Here is a 24,924-nt window from a genome sequence, read left to right on the forward strand (position 1 = left end):
CACTATTATTTTCGCACAAAAAAGTATTAATTGTTGACTTTGAATGTACACAATAAGTCTTATGTAATTCAACAATAACTTTCTTGTTTCAGTTTTTCTCATTTTTAGCTCACATGTCACAAAGTGACAATTTGAGCTTTTGTGATCACGCAGCATCCGTCGTGCGTGCGTAAACTTTTGCTTGTGACCACTCTAGAGGTCACATTTTTCATGAGATCTTTATGATAGTTGGTCAGAATGTTTATCTTGATGATATCTAGGTCAAGTTCGAAACTTGGTCAACTGCGATCAAAAACTAGGTCAGTAGGTCTAAAAATAGAAAACCTTGTGACCTCTCTAGAGGCCACACTTTTCAATGGATATTCATGAAAGTTATTCAGAATGTTCACCTTGATTATATCTAGGTCAAGTTCGAAACTGGGTCACGTGCCTTCAAAAACTTGGTCAGTAGGTCAAATAATAAAAAAAAACTTGTGACCTCTCTAGAAGCCATATTTTTCATGGGATCTGTATGAAAGTTGGTCAGAATGTTCATCTTGATGATATCAAGGTCAAGTTCGAAACTGGGTCAACTGCAGTCAAAAACTAGGTCAGTAGGTCTAAAAATAGAAAAACCTTGTGACCTCTCTAGAGGCCATACCCTTGAATGGATCTTCATGAAAATTGGTCAGAATGTTTACCTTGATGATATCTAGGTGAAGTTCGAAACTGGGTCACATGCTGTCAATAACTAGGTCAGTAGGTCAAATAACAAAAAAACCTTGTGACCTCTCTAGAGGCCATATTTTTCATGGGATCTGTATGAAAATTGGTCAGAATTTTTATCTTGATGATATCTAGGTCAAATTCGAAACTGGTTCAACTGCGGTTAAAAACTAGGTCAGTAGGTCAAAAAATAGAAAAACCTTGTGACCTCTCTAGAGGTCATACTTTTCAATGGATCTTCATGAAAGTAAGTCAGAATGTCCACCTTGATGATATCTAGGTCTTTTTCGAAACTTGGTCACATGTTTTTAATAACTAGGTCAGTAGGTCAAATAACAAAAAAGCCTTGTGACCTCTCTAGAGGCCATATTTATATCTCCCCCAGGAGACATATTGTTTTTGCCCCGTCTGTCCGTCCGTCCGTCCGTACGTCACACTTCATTTCCGAGCAATAACTGGAGAACCATTTGACCTAGAACCTTCAAACTTCATAGGGTTGTAGGGCTGCTGGAGTAGACGATCCCTATTGTTTTTGGGGTCACTCCGTCAAAGGTCAAGGTCACAGGGGCCTGAACGTTGAAAACCATTTCCGATCAATAACTAGAGACCACTTGACCCAGAATGTTGAAACTTCATAGGATGATTGATCATGAAGAGTAGATGACCCCTATTGATCTTGGGGTAACTCCGTCAAAGGTCAAGGTCATAGGGGCCTGAACATGGAAAACCATTTCTGATCAATAACTAGAGAACCACTTGACCCAGAATGTTGAAACTTTATAGGATGATTGTACATGCAAAGTAGATGACCCTTATCAATTTTGGGGTCACTCCATTAAAGGTCAAGATCACAGGGGCCTGAACATTGAAAACCATTTCTGGTCAGTAACTTGAGAACCACTTGACCCAGAATGTTGAAACTTAATAGGATGATTGGTCATGCAGAGCAGATGACCCCTAACGATTTTGGGGTCACTCTGTGAAAGGTCAAGGTCACAGGGGCCTGAACAATGAAAACCATTTCCGGTCAGTAACTTGAGAACCACTTGACCCAGAATGATGAAACTTCATAGGATGATTGGTCATGCAGAGTAGATGACCCCTAACGATTTTAGGGTCACTCTGTTAAAGGTCAAGGCCACAGGGGCCTGAACATGGAAAACCATTTCCAATCAATAACTTGAGAACCTCTCGACCCAGAATGTTGAAACTTCATAGGATGATTGTTCATGCAGTGTAAATGACCCCTATTGTTTTTGGGGTCACTCCGTTAAAGGTCAAGGTCACAGAGGCCTGAACATTGATAACCAGTTCCGATCAATAACTTGAGAACCACTTGACCCAGAATGTTGAAACTTCATAGGATGATTGAACGTGCAGAGTAGATGACCCCTATTGATTTTGGGTTCAGTCTATTAAAGGTCAAGGTCACAGTGGCCTGTTCATGTAAAATCATTTTTTGGAATTAACTTGAGAACCACTTTACCTACAATGTTGAAACTTAATAGGATGATTGGACATGCAGAGTAGATGACCCCTATTTATTTTGAGATCACTTGATCAAAGGTCAAGGTCACAGGAGCCTGAACAGTGACTTGAGAACCACTAGACCAAGAGTGTTGATATTTAGCGGGATGACTGGACATGCCAAGTAGATGATCCCTATTGCAGCCAACCATCAGTGTCTCTTTGACTTTCGCTCCTGACCCCTACTGACTTCTTGCCTATAGGACTTTGCATTGGGGAGACATGCGCTTTTTTACAAAAGCATTTTCTAGTTTTCATGGGATCTATATGAAAGGTGGTTTGAATGTTCATCTTGATGATATCTAGTACAGGTTTGAAACTGGGTCAACTGCAGTCAAAAACTAGGTCAGTAGGTCTAAAAATAGAAAAACATTCTGACCTCTCTAGAGGCCATACTTTTCAATGGATCTTCATGAAAGTAAGTCAGAATGTCCACCTTGATGATATCTAGGTCTTTTTCGAAACTTGGTCACATGTTTTTAATAACTAGGTCAGTAGGTCAAATAACGAAAAAGCCTTGTGACCTCTCTAGAGGCCATATTTTTCATGGGATCTATATGAAAATTGGTCTGAATGTTCATCTTGATGATATCTAGTACAGGTTTGAAACTAGGTCAACTGCAGTCAAAAACTATGTCAGTAGGTCTAAAAATAGAAAAACTTTGTGACCTCTCTAGAGGCCATACTTTTGAATGGATCTTCATGAAAATTGGTCAGAATGTTCACCTTGGTGATATCTAGGTCAGTTTTGAAACTGGGTCACGTGCCATCAATAACTAGGTCAGTAGGTCAAATGATAAAAAATCTTGTGACCTCTCTAGAGGCCATATTTTTCAGTGGATCTTCATGAAAATTGGTTAGAATTTTTATCTTGATGATATCTAGGTCAGATTCAACACTGGGTCACCTGAGCTCAAAAACTAGGTCACAATGTCAAATAATAGAAAGAAACGACATCATACTCAGTTTAAAACTGGGTCATGTGGGGACAGGTGAGCGATTCAGGACCATCATGGTCCTCTTGTTGTTTTAGTGAGCAATCCTTTGTGTACTTGTAACAATTGAAACTGTATCCATTTCATGTACCAAAATCTTGTACTTCTTTGCAGGTAAATTTTATCAGACCCCACCCACTTTTTTCTAATTTCAAAGTATGCGTCCTCTTAATAAGCATCATTTACATGCTCAACAAGAACAAATAGAGATAATGTGTCATAAAAAATTCCTCTGGAGTTTATATGCTGAATGACAATGAAAACTTATCCATTTTAAGTTTCTGAAAATGTTCACTATTTATTTTACTTTAAATACAACAACACAATTTTAGCACTGCACATTAAAGTTTCAGTCTTCTATTCCTGTGGAATTTATCTGCTGAATGACAACGTAAACTTATCAATTTTGTGTTCTTGGCATTATCCCCCTTATCCAAACTATTTAGAACATCCACTCCTAATGTCTTAGCTACATAGCTAAAGGTTTGTGTTTGGTGGTGTGGAGAATTTCCTCCTTACACGTAAGTAAAGCAGTGTCATAGATACTGTCATTGCCTCACGGTTCACATGTTTTCTTCCCTCACAAAAGAAGCCTCGATCCCACCACCTGTTTTTGCTTCTGCAACTTCAAATACCACTGCTTTCTTGTGCGAGTCCGAGTCCTTATGATTTACTAAAGATGATCGCCTTATTGAAGTACATGGAATGTCCACCCACACGGCTCTATCAGGAACACACTTCTTTGGTCTTTTCTGGTGCATTCAGGGTTTTTTTCCGGCCGTTTTTATAGCCGTTATTGGGCTATATTCCCAATGCCAAAAAGTATGTTTTTTCCCAAAATGAGTGCAAACATTCCCAATCTACATTCTGAAACAAAGGCGTGGGCCACGACTATAATGGCTGTTTTTGGCCCCATCTCGGAGCTTCAAGAAATTAACCTGAATAATAGATCGAGACATTTTTAGCCATAAAACGAAACATTTAATCAAATACCTGAAAGATGGTTTCCATAGCAACCAGTCTACATTAACATCTGAAAATTGCAGTTCTGCACAAATTCATTTGTGTTTATAGCATATACGCTAATTAATCGGGAAAGAGTTTATTACTAAATGATTCATTTAATGTTGATTTGTTTCCAAAGGTTAAAACTGCCAACAGCAGCATTATAACGATATTAATACATTCCCAAGTAAACTGTTCTTCATTGTAATATTACTATAATCTAACAATTTTGACATTTAATCATAATTATTACGGAATTAATCAATTGAATACTCCCATTCTTCCATATAATGCATTTTAATCTATTCTTTTTCTGTTATATCTGGATTTGATACAGTGTCATCATCACTTGAACCAAAGTCATTAAGTTGTCTGTCAGCCTCTTGCACAAAGTCAAGCCAATTTTTATTTGCTTGCCACTGTTTTTCCTAATATCGAGCATACCCCAGGTACCAGACTAGTACAATGTGAGCACGTTCCAACAACCCTAGTTCTAGGTCTGCATGTACGATGCCAAGTGCAAACGCTTGCTTCATTGTATTTGATATAAACTTTGTAAAAAATTGATGATGTATGCCTGCTTTGTAATTTTGCTCTCAATAAGTGTTCACACCAACCGTTAAACTCCTTATTTCATAGTGACTAAATGCAATAAGAATCATCTTCTCGGCATGTCCAGTAATCCCATGAAGTTTCAATGTTCCGGGTCAAGTGGTTCTCAAGTTATGGATCGGAAACGGTTTTCCATGTTCTGGCCACTTTGATCAAGTGAACCCGAAATCAATAGCGGGATAGGGGTCATCTACTCTGCATGTCCAATTATCCTATGAAGTTTCAACATTCTGGGTCAAGTGATTCTCCGGTTATTGATCGGAAACGGGGTTTCTTGCTCAGGCCTCTGTGACTTTGACGTTCAACGGAGTGACCCCAAAATCAATAGGGGTCATCTTCTCCAAAAGCCTTAAAACTCTATGAAGTTTGAAGGTTCTGTGACAAATGGTTGTCCAGTTATTGATCGGAAATTAAGTGTGACGGGCGGATGGACAGACAGGCAAAAAAAACAATATGTCTACCCCAGTGAGGGGAGTGGGTGGGGAGATATAACTAAACATGTGTCAACAGGACACTGGTGCCCCTACTTCCTGTCACTTTACATTGTTTCAAGATTCTAGGTGATTTTTAGCTCGACTATTCGAAGAATAGTCTAGCTATTCTACTCACCCTGGCGTCGGCGTCGGCGTCGGCGTCACACCTTGGTTAAGTTTTTGCATGCAAGTACATACAGTCATCAATGAAAGGCATATAGCTTTGAAACTTATTTCTTCTTTTTCTAGGTCAATTACCAACCTCTCTGGGTCAAGTCCCATAACTCTGACATGTATTTTGAGCAAATTATGCCCCCTTTTGGACTTAGAAAATTTTGGTTTAAGTTTTACATGCAAGTTACTATCTCCAAAACTAATGCAGATATTGATTTGAAACTTCACATGTGTCTTCGGGGTTATAAAACTAGTTGATAGCAGCAAGTCCCATAACTCTGACTTTCATTTTGGCCAAATTATGCCCCCTTTTGGACTTAGAAAATTCTGGTTAAAGTTTTGCGTGCAAGTACATACAACTATTTCTAAAAGGCATATAGATTTGAAACTTATTTTTTCTTTTTCTACATCAATTACCAACCTCACTGGGTCAAGTCCCATAACTCTGACATGTTTTTTGAGCAAATTATGCCCTCTTTTAGACTTAGAAAATTTTGGTTAAAGTTTTACATGCAAGTTATTATCTCCAAAACTAATACAGATATTGATTTGAAACTTCACATGTGTCTTCGGGGTTATAAAACTAGTTGATAGGATCAAGTCCCATAACTCTGACCTTCATTTTGGCCAAATTATGCCCCCTTTTGGACTTAGCAAATTCTGGTTAAAGTTTTGCGTGCAAGTACATACAGCTATTACTAAAATGCATATAGATTTGAAACTTATTTTTTCTTTTTCTAGATCAATTACTAACCTCACTGGATCAAGTCCCATAACTCTGGCATGTATTTTGGGCAAATTATGCCCCCTTTTGGACTTTGAAAATTCTGGTTAAAGTTTTACATGCAAGTTTCTATCTCCAAAACTAATGCAGATATTGAATTGAAACTTCTCATGTGCCTTCGGGGTTATAAAACTAGTTGATAGCAGCAAGTCCCATAACTGATATGCATTTTGGTCAAATTATTCCCACTTTTGAACTTAAAACTCTTTTGATATTTAACTTTTTTGGGTAATATTTTCCTGCTTCTGGGTCAATATTTCGAATAGTCGAGCTTGGCTGTCTTACGGACAGCTCTTGTTTATGATATAAGCAACACAATTGTTAAGCACTTGATGTTTTTTTTCAATAAGCCAAGGACTGGTCTGGTCTGGCTTAGTACATGTCTAAACAGAACACATGGAGTAAAACTTCACATGCTATATAATAATCCTTTAAGTTTTATGACTCTAGATAAAGTACATTTTGAGATAATTTATTATATGGAAAACAAAATTATGCACTTAATGCGTACTCTGGACCAAATCAAGCGCCATAACTCTTCTTGTGCAGCGTGAAAACTTAAAACAAGTCAGGCGCATGAATTTACACCTACATAGTTTCATGATAATAAATTATAATAAAATAAATAAAATAAAATAAAATATATAAAAAAAAATCATATTTTATTGTATATAGATATATATACAATAAAATATGATTAAATTTTATTGATTAAACTAAACACTAATTTATTAGCTCATCTGATTTTTTGAAAAAAAATGATGAGTTATTGTCATCACTTGAGCGGTTGTCGGCGTCGGCGTCTGCGTCGGCGTTGCCTGGTTAAGTTTCATGTTTAGGTCACCTTTTCTCCTAAACTATCAAAGCTATTGCTTTGAAACTTGGAATACTTGTTCACCATCATAAGCTGACCCTGTATAGCAAGAAACATAACTCCATCTTGCTTTTTGCAAGATTTATGGCCCCTTTTGTACTTAGAAAATATCAGATTTCTTGGTTAAGTTTTATGTTTAGGTCAACTTTTCTCCTAAACTATCAAAGCTATTGCTTTGAAACTTGGAATACTTGTTCACCATCATAAGCAGACCCTGTACATCAAGAAACATAACTCCATCTTGCTTTTTGCAAGATTTATTGCCCCTTTTGGACTTAGAAAATCAGTTTTCTTGGTTAAGTTTTATGTTTAGGTCAGCTTTTATCCTAAACTATCAAAGCTATTGCTTTAAAACTTGCAACACTTGTTCACCATCATAAGTTGACCCTGTACAGCAAGAAACATAACTCCATCCTGCTTTTTGCAAGATTTATGGCCCCTTTTGGACTTAGAAAATATCAGATTTCTTGGTTAAGTTTTATGTTTAGGTCAACTTTTTCTCTTAAACTATCAAAGCTATTGCTTTGAAACTTGCAACACTTGTTGACCATCATAAGCTGACCCTGTACAGCAAGCAACATAACTCCATCCTGCTTTTTGCAATAATTATTGCCCTTTTTGGACTTAGAAAATAATTTTCTTGGTTAAGTATTATGTTTAAGTCAACTTTTCTCATAAACTATCAAAGCTATTGCTTTAAAACTTGCAACAGTTTTCACCATCATAAGTGGACACTGAACATCAAGAAACATAACTCTAACCTGCTTTTTGCAAGAATGATGGCCCTTTTTAGACTTAGAAAATCATGGGTAGGACAATATTGCTATTACACAAAAAAAATCAGATGAGCGTCAGCACCCGCAAGGCGGTGCTCTTGTTATAATTTATTATCAGTAGACAGAAATACAGATAGAGGAAACCCATTGGATGTTTTTCTTTTTATGCCCCCGAAGGGAGGCATATAGTTTTTGAACCGTCTGTCAGTCTGTCCGCAATTTTCGTGTCCGGTCCATATCTTTGTCATCGATGGATGGATTTTCAAATAACTTGGCATGAATGTGTACCACAGTAAGACGACGTGTCGCGCGCAAGACCCAGGTCCGTAGCTCAAAGGTTAAGGTCACACTTAGACATTAAAGGATAGTGCATTGATGGGCGTGTCCGGTCCATATCTTTGTCATCGATGGATAGATTTTTTTCAAATAACTTGGCATGAATGTGTACCACAGTAAGACGACGTGTCGCGCGCAAGACCCAGGTCCGTAGCTCAAAGGTCAAGGTCACACTTAGACTTTAAAGGATAGTGCATTGATGGGCGTGTCCGGTCCATATCTTTGTTAACCATGGATGGATTTTCAAATAACTTGGCATGATTGTGTACCACAGTAAGATGACGTGTCGCGCGCAAAACCCAGGTCCGTAGCTCAAAGGTCAAGGTCACACTTAGACTTTAAAGGATAGTGCATTAATGTGCATGTCCGGTCCATATTTTTGTCAACCATGGATGGATTTTCAAATAACTTGGCATGAATGTGTACCACAGTAAGACGACGTGTCGCGCCCAAGACCCAGGTCCGTAGCTCAAAGGTTAAGGTCACACTTTGACGTTAAAGGTTATTTTTCATGATAGTGCATTGATGGGCGTGTCCGGTCCATATCTTTGTCATTCATGCATGGATTTTAAAATAACAATGCATGAATGTGTGACACAGTAAGACGACGTGTCGCACGCAAGACCCAGCTCCGTAGGTCAAAGGTCCTAAACTCTAACATCGGCCATAACTACTCATTCAAAGTGCCATCGGGGGCATATGTCATCCTATGGAGACAGCTCTTGTTTATTATATATATATATATATATATATATATATATATATATATATATATTTAATACACACACATACAACAAGCATATATAAATACATCAATGTAAATATACAAAAGGGTTGGGCCAGAAGTTATAACAACATTATTGGGGGCCCTCCCCTGGGCCCTAAATTAGTGAAGGGGTCTGTGCAAAAAGGTACATATCTACATATCTCCATTTAGTAAAAATGTTGGAAAAACGCATTTTTGTAAAATTTTGGTGAAGTGTGATTTCCCAAAATAATTGCAGCTATAGATTGTATACTATTTAAACAGTCATATTACCAAGTTTCGTGTATTTTGCACTATTTATATCATTTTTATAACAAAAAAAGTTGTTTTGTCAATTATGTTTATGCAACAAGGGTTCTAACTCCATGGAGTTATGCAACAAGGGTTCTAAGTCCATGGAGTTATGCAACAAGGGTTCTAAGTCCATGGAGTTAAGACCATTGTTGCATTTAAACCATGATTTGGGCATCATTTTGCCTAAATATATCAATGAAATATATTGATTTCACATACCTGATGCCTTTAAAATTATTGATATAGCCCATTTACTATAGGCTTGTGTTCTTTTTATTATCCGAAACAGCCATCAAAGCCCTGAACTCTCTGATGTCAACTCATTGCGGAGTTAGACCCAATGTTGCATACCTTAAATACCATTTTTTACTCTTAAACAGAAGAATACAATGATGTGGGGAGTTAATCAGGTGGGGAATGTTCTTTTTTTATGCCACAACTGTCCTAACTCCATTTTGACCAAAAATGAAGATGGGTACCTTTTTGCACGGACCCCTTCGATTGTAGGTAAAATATTTTACAGATAAATGCAACGCAAACTTTTAAGTACTTTATATGTATATTTCATTAGGCCAACGACCATAACTCCGGTCTGGCTGAGTGAAACATCAAGCAGAACAACAGACATGCAACTTCACATGCTATACAATAATCCTCTAAAGTGTAATGACTCTAAGTCAAATACTTTTTGAAATACATGCGACACAACGTTGTATGCCATTTATGCATTATTTTTGACGACCAAGAATCAATAACTCTGGTCTTACCGATAAAAATCCCAAACAAAACCAAAGGTGCAAAAGTTCACATGCTAAATAATATTCCTGTAATGTTTCATAATCCTAGGTCAAATACTTTTGAGATACAGGCGACACAAGCTTTTAGGCCTTTTTATGCATTTTTTTTATCAAGGGCCATAATTTGTGTCTGACTATGTGAAATCCCAATTGAAACACCAAGTACCAGGGGTCTAGCTAGGTCCAAATTTTTGGGAGAAGTCACTTCTCCCTCAAGCTGTTTTAGGGAGAAGTGGGGAGACTTTAGGGAGAAGTGGGAAGACTTTCTACCGCAATGATGTTGAGTGATTCGAAAGGTGGATGTAATTTTCTTGTTTCTTGATAAAAAACATTGATGTGACCGTTCATTTTCTTAGTTAGATCATTTCCCATACAGTGGTTATCGTTTTCTTACAAAATTCTGAAAAAAGTCGTTTTCAAAATTCAAGCCGATGCTATAAATGTAACACGCCGAATTTTGGTTATATGTTGTACATGTATGAAGTGTTTATTATTAACACCGAGCAAAGAAGTAGAAGTGTATTTATTTTTTATAGCTCTTTGCACCGAGTCATTCAACGAAGAATGTCAGTATCTCACTCGAAATATAAAACTGAAAGTAAAATGTGTACAGTAATCTAGAAATACATATTCAAATAAATTCATCGATGGGAGTCAATTTAACGTAGTTAATACATTACATGTCGTTCTTTTATCAAAGATAACAAATAATTGTGAACCATATTCCAATTAATCGCATAGTTAATCAGCAGTTTCTTTAATAAAACATTGTTTTTTTTTTGCACTCGGACATGTTGACAATTAACGCGAAGTGTCAAAGACGTAAACGCGGCGCTGATTGGCTTAACACAATAGACTCTGGCGTATCGGATAATTTGATTCGCTTTCACACTTCTCGGCATAATCTCGCAAGTACCTGAGGTAGGCGGAGCTTAAATTATGCTGCCGGCGTGTGTTTGTGTATTCGACACTCATTATGACACGGTGCAAATTGTCAACAGTCTGGGTAGCAGTAATTAGCGAGTGCGGAAATCAGTACTTAGCGAGTGCGGAAATCAAAGAAAATCGGGCGACTTGCATTTCGCTTTGAGGTTAGATTTGAGCGAAGTTTGAAGTTCTAGAGCGCCTATTTCGCTCAAGTCGCCCAGTCGCGAGAGCCCTGAGTACTAAAGTAATAACTTTAGGTCAATGACTTTTTGAGATATACACAACACAAAATCGGACGGACGTACAGGCGGACTGATAGATAGAAAAAAAAACAACAATTCTATAGGAGTGAATACCCCAAAAGGGGTGAGGAGGGTGGGGTTGGGAGGACAAAAGCATTTGCTTTTAAAAGTAACTTACTCAGACGGGAAAGCCGTCATATCCAGCTGCATAGAAAAATAAGGCAAAACACATTTAAACATTTAGTAACAATACTGCACGCGTACAGTATTTAATTTAGTTTAATGCCTTGGTAACTATGTGCTTAGTTCCACAAAACGTTCGCGAACATAAAAACCATTTCTTATTCAATGTAATAAAGAGAAACTGAAGGTAATCAATCGACAAATAAAACCGCTATTGCATTTTAAACACCAACGCATCGACTTATAACCAGCGCCATATTGTAAGCCAGAGAGCGAAAACCCAGCATACTCGCAGCGCGTCACAATAACTTCTTGTTATGAATTTACGTATCATTAACATGTTCGGGATCTATAAATTAACTGAAATAAAAAATGAAATCGATGTATAAATATATTATGTTTATGTTCGTTTATTTCTGGCATAAGAACAAACAAAATCTATCTCTCTGATATTGAAAATGACACCAAATCTAGACTAGATCTGTTGTACGGCATTTTATATATTTTGATACTGTACTGGCAATTATACGTTCGCCGGATTGTTTACATAGTTTATAAATAATTGTGTTTGAAATTAGATTACAAGTTTTATATTAATTTCCATTATCACCTATATAATTATAATGGCTCATCGACTAAAGAAACTTCCGTGGCGACACAGTAAAAATAAAAGTGTATACTGATTAACGATCGCTGATATGTAAAATGATATGAAGAGACATAGCTGCTTTCCTGACTTATTTACTAAGTTGTAAGCCTACATCTGATATACTCGTACTGTCTGCACTTCTGTCCCTGTACGGTATACGAACCGGGTGACCCGTGGCTATGAACTAGACAGTTGGAACCATGCAAACCTTCTGAACAAACTGGTTAAATTTCTCTTTTGTTAGTTGTTGAAAACGACAAGCGTTTTGATTTAAAGAAGCAGATTCATTGACACTGTCGCCTAGAGCCCCAGGTGCGTATACACCTGGATATCGTGGATTAAAATTTAAACTCTCTCCGCATGCAAGAACCAACACCAAAATTACTCAAAATATGTATTAAAGATCATAAAATATGTACTTTGAAAATTTCATTGGTTCTAATTTGCGGAGGTATGTAAATTTCACCAGATACGCCAAAATTACGCCTAAAAATAGCTTGAAATACCATTTCTTGCTACTTTTAGACTGTTGGCATAGAAACGGAATATTTATTTCTAAACATTTCTGCCTAAAAAATATTAGTTTAGGTGGTGACCACTAAAACTAGATGCTTTGTTGTAGTTTTCAACTGATTTTTAGCCCACCATCATCAGATGGTGGGCTATTAAAATCACTCTGCGTCCGTGGTCCGTCCGTCCGTCATTCCGTCCGTCATTCCGTCCGTCCGTCCGTCCGTCCGTTAACAATTTCTCGTTATCGCATCTCCTCAGAAACTACTGGGGGGATTTTGACCAAACTTTGTCAAAATGATGTATTGGTACCCTAGTTGTGTCCCCCTGAAAATCAGACTGGTTTAACAATTTATGAGTGAGTTATGGCCCTTTGTTTATTTCTATAATTTATATAGATTTATATAGGGAAAAACTTTGAAAACCTTCTTGTCAAAAACCACAGAGCCTAGGGCTTTGATATTTGGTATGAAGCATCATCTAGTGGTCCTCTACCAAGATGATTCAAATTATTTCTCTGGGGTCAAATATGGCTGCGCCCTGGGGGTCACATGGTTTATATAGACTTATATAGGGAAAAACTTTGAATAACCTCTTGTCCAATACCACAGGGCCTAGGGCTTTGATATTTTGTATGTGACATCATCTAGTGGTCTTCAACTAAGATTTTTCAAATTATACCCCTAGGGTCAAATATGGCCCCGCCCTGGGGGTCATATGGTTTACATAGACTTATATAGGGAAAAACTTTGAAAATCTTTTTGTCTAAACCACAAAGCCTAGGGCTTTGATACTTGTAATGTAGCATCATCTAGTGGTTCTCTACCAAGTTTGTTCAAATTATCCTCCTAGGGTTAAATATGGCCCCGCCCCGGGGGTCACATGGTTCATATAGACTTATATAGGGAAAAGCTTTTAAAATGTTCTTGTCAGTAACTACAACATTCAAACTTGGACCACATGTATATTTTTGAGTGGCAAGATGAACCTTGACAGTAGTTGACCTTGATTTTGACCTAGTGACCTACTTTCACATTTCTGTAGCTACAGCCTTCAAATTTGGACCACATGCATAATTTTGTGCACTGGAAAAAACTTTGACCTTTATTTTGACCTAGTGACCTACTTTCACATTTTTGAAGGTACAGGCATCAAATTTGGACCATATGCCTAGTTTCATGTTTCAAAATGAAATTTGACATTGATTTTGACCTAGTGACCTACTTTCACATTTCTCAAGCTACAGCCTTCAAATTTGGACTACATGCACAGTTTTGTGTACCGAAAAAAACTTTGACCTTGACATTGACCTAGTGACCTACTTTCACATTTTTGAAGGTACAGGCTTCAAATTCGGACCACATGCATAGTTTTGTATTCTGAAATAAAATTTGACCTTGATTTTGATCTAGTGACCTACTTTTACATTTCTCAAGCTACAGCCTTCAAATTTGGACCACATGCATAGTTTTGTGTACCGAAACAAACTTTGACCTTTACATTGACCTAGTGACCTACTTTCACATTTCTGTAGCTACAGGCTTCAAATTTAGGACCACATGCATAGTTTTGTGTACCGAAACAAACTTTGACCTTGGCATTGACCTAGTGACCTATTTTCACATTTTTGAAGGTACAGGCTTCAAATTTGGACCACATGCATAGATTTGTGTTGTGTACAGAAATGAAATTTGACCTTGAGCTAGTCAATAACTCTTGAAATTTGGAACACTCAAAAATTGCACATTGGTGGGCGCCAAGATCACTCTGTGATCTCTTGTTAATTTTTCAAATTTTTGGGCCAGAAACAGCCATAACAGTCCCCATGCCTTTCATAGAAATTGCACAAACATTGACCAAATTATGGACAATTTTGTAATGGCAGTATGTTAAAGAGGTTGTACAATGTGAAACAAGTGTATGAGAAAATGCTTAAACCCATTCTTACTATATACTATGGGACTAAATATTTCCCAATTTGGAACATTTACGCGTCAAAATTCCCAATATTGGGTGTATAGGCTATGTTCCCAAATCAGAAAAAAAAACCCTGGCTTTACACATACTGAACACAACATACCTTTGCCTGATGTAAAGAATTTAAAACAATTTTGTTTTTGCATAGCTAAAGGGATCCGTCACTGCTTGATGATATCTAGGTTAAGTTCGAAACTGGGTCAACTGTGGTCAAAAACTAGGTCAGTAGGTCTAAAAATAAAAAAACCTTGTGACCTCTCTAGAGGCCATACTTACGAATGGATCTTCATGAAAATTGGTCAGAATGTTCACCTTGATGATATCTAGGTCAAGTTCAAAAACTGGGTCACGTGCTGTCAATAACTAGGTCAGTAGATCAAATTATTAAAAAAAAACATTGTGACCTCTCTAGAGGCCATATTTTTCATCGGATCTGTATGAAAGTTGGTCTGAATGTTCATCTTGATGATTTCTAGGTCAAGTTTGAAACTGGGTCAACTGTGGTCAAAAACTAGGTCAGTAGGTCTAAAAATAGAAAAACCTTGTGACCTCTCTAGAGGCCATACTTTTGAATGGATCTTCATGAAAATTAGTGAGAATGTTCACCTTGATGATATCTAGGTCAGATTCGAAATTGGGTCATGTGCCATCAATAACTAGGTTAGTAGGTCACATAATAAAAAACCTTGTGACCTCTTTAAAGGCCATATTTTTCAATGGATCTTCATGAAAATTGGTCAGAAATTTTATCTTGATGATATCTAGGTCAGTTTCAAAACTGGGTCACATGAGCTCAAAAACTAGGTCACTATGTCAAAGAATACAAAAAACGTCATCTCAGTTCAAAACTGGGTCATGTGAGGACATGTGAGCAATTCAGGACCATCATGGTCCTCTTGTTTTAAAATGTTCACAGATCGCTTGATACATATGATATGATACATTCAGTAGACCGTTCAGTATTTTTGGGATTACTAAAAATGATTTAAACTAACCTTCCCTGAGACTGTCATCCAGGGAAACGCTTGTTTCCATTTTGGATCAATGCCTGATTTCCTTTGGCCATCCGGCGTGGGTGGGATTCTGAATTTGTGACCGTTTTCTCAGGTGTACCTGGTCCAGGAAGAATGTCATTCACAGATTCATCTCGCTTTTCACATCTCAGTCACTGCTCCTCTATTACTCTTAGTACTGAGTCACTAACACTGTTCTCCTTCTTGAAACAGTTCAGATCACTCTCTGATTTACGTTTATTTCCAGGCATCATCAATAAGTAATAAATTCGCAATATTTCAAACTTTTTTTTTTTATGAATCTTCATGAAATTTGGTTAGAATGTTCATCTTGATGATATGTAGGTCAAGTTTGAAACTGGGTCATGTGCGGTCAAAAACTAGGTCAGTAGGTCTTAAAAAAAGAAAAACCTTGTGACCTCTCCACAGGCCATATTTTTCATGAGTTCTTCATGAAAATTGGTGAGAATGTTCACCTTGATGATATCTAGGTCAGGTTCAAAACTGGGTCACGTGCCTTAAAAAACTAGGTCATTAGGTCAAATAATAGAAAAACCTTGTGACCTCTCTAGAGGCCATATTTTTCAATGGATCTTCATGAAAATTGGTCAGAATTTTTATCTTGATGATATCTAGGTCAAGTTCAAAACTGGGTCACATGAGCTCAAAAACTAGGTCACTATGTCAAATAATAGAAAAAACGACGTCATACTTGGTTCCAAACTGGGTCATGTGGGGACAGGTGAGCAATTCAGGAGCATCATGGTTCTTTCGTTTTTACTATGCCACCTTTGTTTATCGTTAGATTAGTAAGTAGGTCAAGAGCCATGAATCTCCCTGGCATTTTGTCAGAATTATGGGCCTTTTTTAACAAAAAAAAAGCTGACAGAATTTTTTGGTTGTTTTTTGTTTTTCACTTTTCTTGAATATGTATTATAGCTTTGAAACTTCAGCAGGGTTTCAGAAATCCCATGTTCAGAGTCCGGAGGGCTACCAGAAAATTCTGTCTGGCAACTAAGATTTTTAAGAGTGTGCCCGGCTGCCCGCCAACCTCAAAACTGTATTGAGTAGCCCGGAAATCAATACTTTAGTCTTTACGGAGGCAGTGTGAAGCATAGTTTTGACAGTTGTCAGTAATCCCTTTGATTATCGAGAAGCATTAATTATCTTACCACCTATTGACAATCTGCAAACCATTATCCGTTAAATTATACTCTGAGGCATCTGTTTACAAAAATATATGCCTAAGAGATTTTAGACTGATCCAATAGCATTATAGTCACTGATCCAAAGTGTTCAGAACAATATGCAAACCAGTCTTAAAATTACGTCATTTTACCACCCTGCCAAAGAGAACTTCCATTTTCGCTGACATTACATTAATCAGAGACAGTTAGTGTTGCTATGTATACACACCAAGTTTGCTCCCAAATTTGTTCAAATCAGGGAGCTTGGTCCTTTGTAGGGGCTGCTAGAGCTAAAAATAGAAAAAAGCTTTAAAATGACTTCTTCTCATGAATGACTTGATGGATCTTCATCAAATTTGGTCTGTAGCATAAATATTTGGTCCTTTCCCAATACTGTTCAAATTGCGGCCCTTAACCATTTTTAGAAGGTGAGCTATTGTGACCGGTCATTGTCCGGCGGCGTTGGTTGTCCGTCAGATTTGCTTTGTTAACACTCTAGAGGCCACATTTGTGATCCAATGTTTATGAAACTTGGTCAGTATGTTTGTGTTGATGATCTCTAGGTCAGGTTTGAAACTGGGTTATGTGGGGTCAAAAACTAGGTCACTAAGCCAGATCAAAGGAAAACCTTGTTAACACTCTAGAGTCTACAGTTTGAGTTTTGAAACTCATGAGAATTGGTGGGAATGTTTGTCTTGGTGACCTCTAGGTCAGGTTCGAATCGGTGTCATGTGCGGTCAAAAACTAGGTCACCATGTCAAATCAAAGGAAAAGCTTGTTAACATCCTAGAGACCACATTTATGAAACTTGGTCAGAATGTTTTTCTTGATGATCCCTAGATCAAATTGAATCTGGGTCATGTGGGATGAAAAACTAGGTCACCTGCTCAAGTCACATGTAAAGCCTGTTAAAACTCTAGAGGCCACATTTATGACCATATCTTAAAGAAACTTTTGCAGAATGTTCTTGATGAATTCAAATCTGTGTCAGGTGGGGTCAAAAACTAGGTCACCAGGTCAGATCAAAGAAAAAGCTAGTTAACACTCTTAGAGACCACATTTATGACTATATCTTCGTGAGTCTTGGTCAAAAAGTTAACCTTGATGAACTTTAAGTCAAGTTCAGATCTTTGTCATGTAAGATCAAAAACTAGGTCACCAGGTCAAATGAAAGGAAAAGCTAATTAACACTCCTGAGGCCACATTTATGACCGTATCTTAATGAAACTTAGTCAGATTGTTAATCTTTAGGTCAAGTTCCAGTCTGGGTCAGGTAGGGTCAAAAACTATGTCACAAGGTCAAATCAAAAGAAACGCTTGTTAACACTCTAGAGGTCACAATTTTTGCACAACCTTAATGAAACTTGGTCAGAATGTTACCCTCAATAAAATATTGGACTAGTTTGATAACGTGTCATCTGAGGTCAAAAACTAGGTCACCAGGTCAAATCAAAGGAAAAGCTTGTTAACACTCCAGAGGCCACATATATGGCAATATCTCTATGAAACTTTATAAGAATGTTTGTCTTGATGACCTCTAGGTCAAGTTCGAATCTGGATCATGGGGGATCAGAAACTAGGTCACCAGGTCAAAAAATCAAAAGAAAAACTTGTTAACACTCTAGAGGTCAAAAACTAGGTCACCAGGTCAAATCAAAGGAAAAGCTAGTTTACACTCTACAGACCACATTTATGACTGTATCTTCATGAATCTTTGTCAAAAAGTTAACCATGATGAGCTTTAGTTCAAGTTCAAATTTGGGTCATGTAGGGTCAAAAACTAGGTCACCAGGTCAGATCAAAGGAAAAGCTAGTGAACACTCTAGAGGCCACATTTATGACCGTATCATAATGAATCTTGGTCAGGATGTTAATCTTAATGATCTAAAGGTCAGATTCCAGTCTGGGTCAGGTGAGATCAAAAACTAGGTCACCAGGTCAAATCAAAGGAAAAGCTTGTTAATAATCTAGAGGCCACATTTATCATTGTATCTTCATGAAACTTGATCAGAATGTTAATCTTTATGATCTTTAGGTCAAGTTCGAATCTGGGTCCTGTATGGTCAAAAACTAGGTCACTAGGTCAAATCAAAGGAAAAGCTAGTTAACACTCTAGAGGCCACATTTATGACCATATCTTAATGAAACTTGGTCAGAATGTTAATCTTGATGATCTGATCTTTAGGTCAATAGGTCAGGTGAGCGATACAGGGCCTTCAGGGCCCTCTTGTCTTTCTTCAGACTTAAAATTGTTATTCCTCATCATCCCCACATCATATGACACAAGGGCCACATTTTGATCCTCAGACTTAGCAGGCAAATGTCCATGGGTACTGGATGACTCCTGTAAATTTTGAGATCAATGGGTCAAAGGTAAAGGTTACAATGACTGTAACAATTTTTTCGAGAATGTTTTGACATAAAATGCCTTGACCAACAATCCCCATACCATTACTTTTAAAAATCTGCCCGAGTGTTTTTTCAGGTCTGGTTACGGCACTAAGTATATAAACCATTCCTTCTCAATATTTTAAGAACAATTTGATCTGCGACTCTCAAATTTTGCATTGCTTCTGATTTTGTGGTTGAAGGTCAAGGTGGTTCTGGGACGATCTATGTACGAAAAGAATTGGAACCACTGCCTTACCCTTGCATGATCGTAAGAGGCGACTAATAGGGTCTTAACACTTGGTTTTGCTGTAACTCTGTGATTCCAGCAGGTATGCAAATTTTGATTCCATACCTCATGTTTTTATTTTGATGTAAATGAGATGTGGAACCAAAATTTGTAGTCCTGTTTAGGGTTGGATACCGGTTCCCGGTATCGGTACAATACCGAATAATCACTTCGAAAAGTACCAGTATATACCGTTTCGTAAAAGAACCGGTTCCGATTTCGGTATTCCCATAAAAGTAAAAACAAAATTCTTACAAAATCTGCAGCAAAATAAAGCAGAAATTTAAGCAAATAGCATAATAACTTGATCGACATTGTTTACTGTGATACCGCTTAGAGTGACTTCCCTTGACATGGAGAGCTAACGTGCGAATAGTTTCGTATGCTAAATATTACCTGAAATACTTCTTTTCCCGTCGTTTTAAACAAAGTAAACCAATACTTAATTTCAAAATATACGACACTATTTTTAGCTCACCTGTCACAAAGTGACAAGGTGAGCTTTTGTGATCGCGCGGTGTCCGTCCGTCCGTGCGTCCGTCTGTAAACTTTTGCTTGTGACCACTCTAGAGGTCACATTTTTCATGGGATCTTTATGAAAGTTGGTCAGAATGTTCATCTTGATGATATCTAGGTCAAGTTCGAAACTGGGTCACGTGCCGTCAAAAACTAGGTCAGTAGGTCTAAAAATAGAAAAACCTTGTGACCTCTCTAGAGGCCATATATTTCACAAGATCTTCATGAAACTTGGTCAGAATGTTCACCTTGATGATATCTAGGTCAAGTTCGAAATTGGGTCACGTGCCGTCAAAAACTAGGTCAGTAGGTCTAAAAATAGAAAAACCTTGTGACCTCTCTAGAGGCCATATATTTCACAAGATCTTCATGAAAATTGGTCAGAATGTTTGCCTTGATGATATCTAGGTCAAGTTCGAAACTGGGTCACGTGCCGTCAAAAACTAGGTCAGTAGGTCAAATAATAGAAAAACCTTGTGACCTCTCTAGAGGCCATATTTTTCATGGGATCTGTATGAAAGTTGGTCTGAATGTTCATCTTGATGATATCTAGGTCAAGTTCGAAACTGGGTCACGTGCGGTCAAAAACTTGGTCAGTAGGTCTAAAAATAGGAAAACCTTGTGACCTCTCTAGAGGCCATATATTTCATGAGATCTTCATGAAAATTGGTCAGAATGTTCACCTTGATGATATCAAGGTCAAGTTCGAAAGTGGGTCACGTGCGGTCAAAAACTAGGTCAGTAGGTCAAATAATAGAAAAAACTTGTGACGTCTCTATAGGCCATATTTTTCATGGGATCTGTATGAAAATTGGTCTGAATGTTCATCTTGATGATATCTAGGTCAAATTTGAAAGTGGGTCACGTGCCATCAAAAACTAGGTCAGTAGGTCAAATAATAGAAAACCCTTGTGACCTCTCTAAAGGCCATATTTTTCATGGGATCTGTATGAAAATTGGTCTGAATGTTCATCTTAATGATATCTAGGTCATGTTTGAAACAGGGTGATGTGCGGTCAAAAACTAGGTCATTAGGTCTAAAAATAGAAAAACCTTGTGACCTCTCTAGAGACCATACTTGTGAATGGATCTCCATAAAAATTGGTCAGAATGTTCACCTTGATGATATCTAGGTCAAGTTTGAAACTGGGTCACGTGCGGTCAAAAACTAGGTCAGTAGGTCAAATAATAGAAAAACCTTGTGACCTCTCTAGAGACCATACTTTTCATGGGATCTGTATGAAAGTTGGTCTGAATGTTCATCTTGATGATATCTAGGTCAAATTTGAAACTGGGTCAACTGCGGTCAATAACTAGGTCAGTAGGTCTAAAATTATTAAAATCTTTTGACATCTCTAGAGACCATATTTTTCAATGGATCTCCATGAAAATTGGTCAGAATTTTTATCTTGATAATATATAGGTCAGGTTCAAAACTGGGTCACATGAGCTCAAAAACTAGGTCACTTTGTCAAATAATAGAAAAAACAACGTCATACTCAAAACTGGGTCATGTGGAAAGAGGTGAGCGATTCAGGACCATCATGTTCCTCTTGTTCTTTGTAGTTTTCTTTTAAAACCAATGAAAAAAAAAATGATGTAAATAAAAAATTACGAGACTAAGCTGTAACCTACGTAAACAAATAATCGGTTTTCGCGAACCATTAGAAATAATAATGTTATTGTTGGATTGTTGGTTGTTTCAAGTGTTTTGAAGGTTATTGTTCAATTAAAAATGTGTTGCAAAGTGTTTCACTATAAAAACATTACTAGTCAACCTAGTCGAAGATTATCATGAGTGAGAATGAGTCTGATTTGTTAGAGGGGTAATTTGAAAGCTAATAAGTGTTTTTTACTCTTTCATAATCTAATACATACAACATTCCATTAACAAACTTAAAATGTTCATTTAACACGGCAAATTTTCATGTATATCTACTTACATAGGTGTTTATAATACTAAGCAAAACATTGCTTATGTAATGTACTACAAAGCATGGTATCGGTATCGTTAAAAATACCGTATCGTTTCGTTGGTATCGGTATCGGACCGCTTCGTCCTTAACGATATCCAACCCTAGTCCTGTTTGGCGCCATATAACCTATACTGTGTTGGTGCGCCGTAAAACCCAAATAAATGAATAAATAACAAGGTCATAGTGATGATCAAAAACCTTTTCCATTAAGTGTTTGAAAAGAACTTGAACTATCACGATCAGACTTGGCAGGCACTTTTGTCATGAGCAAATGAATAACCACTACTGACGATCAAACTTGGCAGGCACATTAAATTTTGTCATGAGCAAATGAATGACCACTACTGATTTTGAGGCGAGTGGTTCTAAGGTTAAGTTTACAGTGACCGTTATTTAAAAACTCTCACCATTGACTACACTCCTGATTTAGAGGTTTATTTTTCAGCTGTCATGGTCACTGTCATGCAAAGTGACTAGGTGGACAAATAACGTGATGATGCTGGTTGGGCACATTATCCTCTGCACAGCTGTGCTCTTCTTAACCTATTCAATAATTTTCTGGAAACCGTAATTAAATGAATTTTTATTTCTATTTGCAGGGAGATTCACAAATGTTCAACTTGTGTATCTGCAATCGTCAGTTACAAGATATCTTATGTCGCTCATGTGGATACATCTTTGTTGGTCGGCAGAGGCGACAGTGCACGTTGCATCCAAACGAGATCCATCTCATGGATGCTTCAGTATGTCCCAAATGTAGGACTAACTCGCTGATTGAGATAAAAACATCTGGAACACCATTGAAGAAGAAGCCGGATGAGATAATCACCGAGTTAACACACCTCCGTGAGAGAAGATTAAGTAGAGGAGAGAAGTATGGTCCTGGTGCTAAAACAGTCAACACAAGCTGTTCTACAGAGGATGAAGACTGGGGAATGGAATCTGACACTTCTTTCTCACCTACGTCATATGCTGGTCATGGTCAAGGCCCAGCTCAGGGATCATCTAATGTGCAATCGTTGCAAATGCCATTTGGTTCTGGCTTGAAATATGATAGCTCGAAAAGTCCCGATTCACAAATTGGGTCTAGATTGACATATGGTAATGTGAATCGTCGGGAGTCTGAAATGTTTGGTTCTTCTTTGATGTATAACAATTTGAGTGGTCCAGAGTCTATAATTGACAACTGTAAGGTGCCTTCTGTGGCTCAAGCTGAAGCTCAAAATGCAAAGCTGGGCACCAAAATTCATCACAAGGAACCAAAAGAGGTAACAAAGACTGAAAAGAAGTTAGTGAACACAGAAGTGCAGACCGAGTTCATCATTCAGGTCCTGGAGGAGCCAAAATTCTGCCAACAAACTACGCATCAACCTCAATTGAAAGGATCTAACCTGGGTGGAGGGTACAACTATGATCCCAAAAGAGCAGTTGGTGGAGAAAAAGATAACAGTGTTCTGAGGGCAGCTATAAGGAGAAGCATTGCTGGGGGCTGGAACAAAGGAATTGACAACGACCTTTGTATGGATAATCGAAGATTCTGAAAATTTGTGTATAGGAAGGTCTTCCGTTAGGTCATTAATGTTGTCAAAATCAAGTTAATGTTTGAAAAAAAAAGGGTTGAAACATATCAGAGTATGAAACTAGATACTTAAAAATTGAATTTTTGTATTGTCTTTTTCATTAACAAATATTGTTTTTTTCATTACTTTGTTAATATTGTTGTTGAATTTATAAATTAGATTGTGATATTACATGTACTTTTTCATTGCCATATTTGGGAACAATTTGTTTTTATGCCCCCTGCATCTACTGATGCGGGAGGCATATAGTGATTGTCCTGTCCGTCCGTTCGTCCATCCATACGAGGTTAACCAAATGGGACCGTTTCGTCTAGCATCAATACCCCTAACTAGAATGACTTATACTAATGCAGATGTAACCTGTGACCATTCCTCATCTTCAGACATCACCTGACCTCAGTTTGACCTTGACCTTGAACTTGACCTCATTTTGGACTTTGGTTGCTTTGTATCTACAAGGATGCCACCGGGGGCATCAAGCGTTTATTGAACGCAGCTCCTTGTTTCCATATGAAATATTGTTAGGTTGACTATTTGAAGAATAGTGAGAGCTATTCTGCTCACCAGAGCGCCGGCATCACACCTTGGTTAAATTTTGCATGCAAGATCATATAACAGTTACCATTGCATTTATGGGCTGAAACTTCACACAAGAATTCCTAGTCTTCAAAGCTTCTGAAATGACCAGTTTACATAACTCTTGGTTGAATTTGATTCAAATGACATCCCTATTTTGATTTGAAAAATATGGTTAAAGTTGAACATTCAGCTAACTATAGAGCTGTATCTTGGGAACAACTATGTATTGAATCAAACACTTCAAATGATACTTCCTAGTTATCAAACCTACTGAAATAACCAAGTTAGATAACTTTGATAAATCTAATACAAATTATGGCTTTTATTGAAAAAGAGAATTTGGTTAACAAAGTTATTAGATTAGCGAGTGTCATTGCATGTGCTGCCGGTGTCAAACTTTGATTGCAATGAAAGAAGGTATATAGGTAGCTTGCATAGAGATAGAGTTTCGGATTGCATATGAAGTCATTAGGATCAAGGTCAAGGTCACTGCTACTCAAAGTAGAAAGAAACTGTTCCTGCACAATAACTTTAGTTTTCATTGATATATTAAAATTTGAATTTGCCGATAGGTAGCTGATAGAAAAACGAGTGCAGCTTGTCGAATGAATGCATTTCAAGTAATTGAAATTTTACTGTACACAGAATAAGTCTCTACAGACAAAATGTTTCAGTTATCCCCAGCAATTTTAACTTATCAAAGGAAGTGATATAACCAGGAACATGTCCGCTAATCAGAATAGATAACAAACACATCTGTAGAGACTTATTCTGTGATTTTCAAAGTGAT

General features: G+C 37.4%; 1 protein-coding gene across 2 annotated transcripts in view; it reads left to right on the forward strand.

The window, feature by feature from the left end:
- LOC123556972 (uncharacterized) overlaps positions 1–24,706 on the forward strand; it is a 39,859-nt gene extending 15,153 nt beyond the window's left edge. For both annotated transcript variants that reach the window (XM_045348105.2, XM_045348104.2), the window contains exon 2: positions 22,575–24,706. In XM_045348105.2, coding sequence (XP_045204040.2) covers positions 22,587–23,516 — 930 coding nt within the window. In that variant the 5' untranslated portion in view covers positions 22,575–22,586 and the 3' untranslated portion in view covers positions 23,517–24,706. The remainder of the gene's footprint in view (positions 1–22,574) is intronic.
- Positions 24,707–24,924: the final 218 nt, after the last annotated feature.

The sequence above is a fragment of the Mercenaria mercenaria genome, chromosome 5, assembly GCF_021730395.1.
Source record: "Mercenaria mercenaria strain notata chromosome 5, MADL_Memer_1, whole genome shotgun sequence".
In the NCBI taxonomy this organism is placed as follows: Eukaryota; Metazoa; Mollusca; class Bivalvia; order Venerida; family Veneridae; genus Mercenaria; species Mercenaria mercenaria.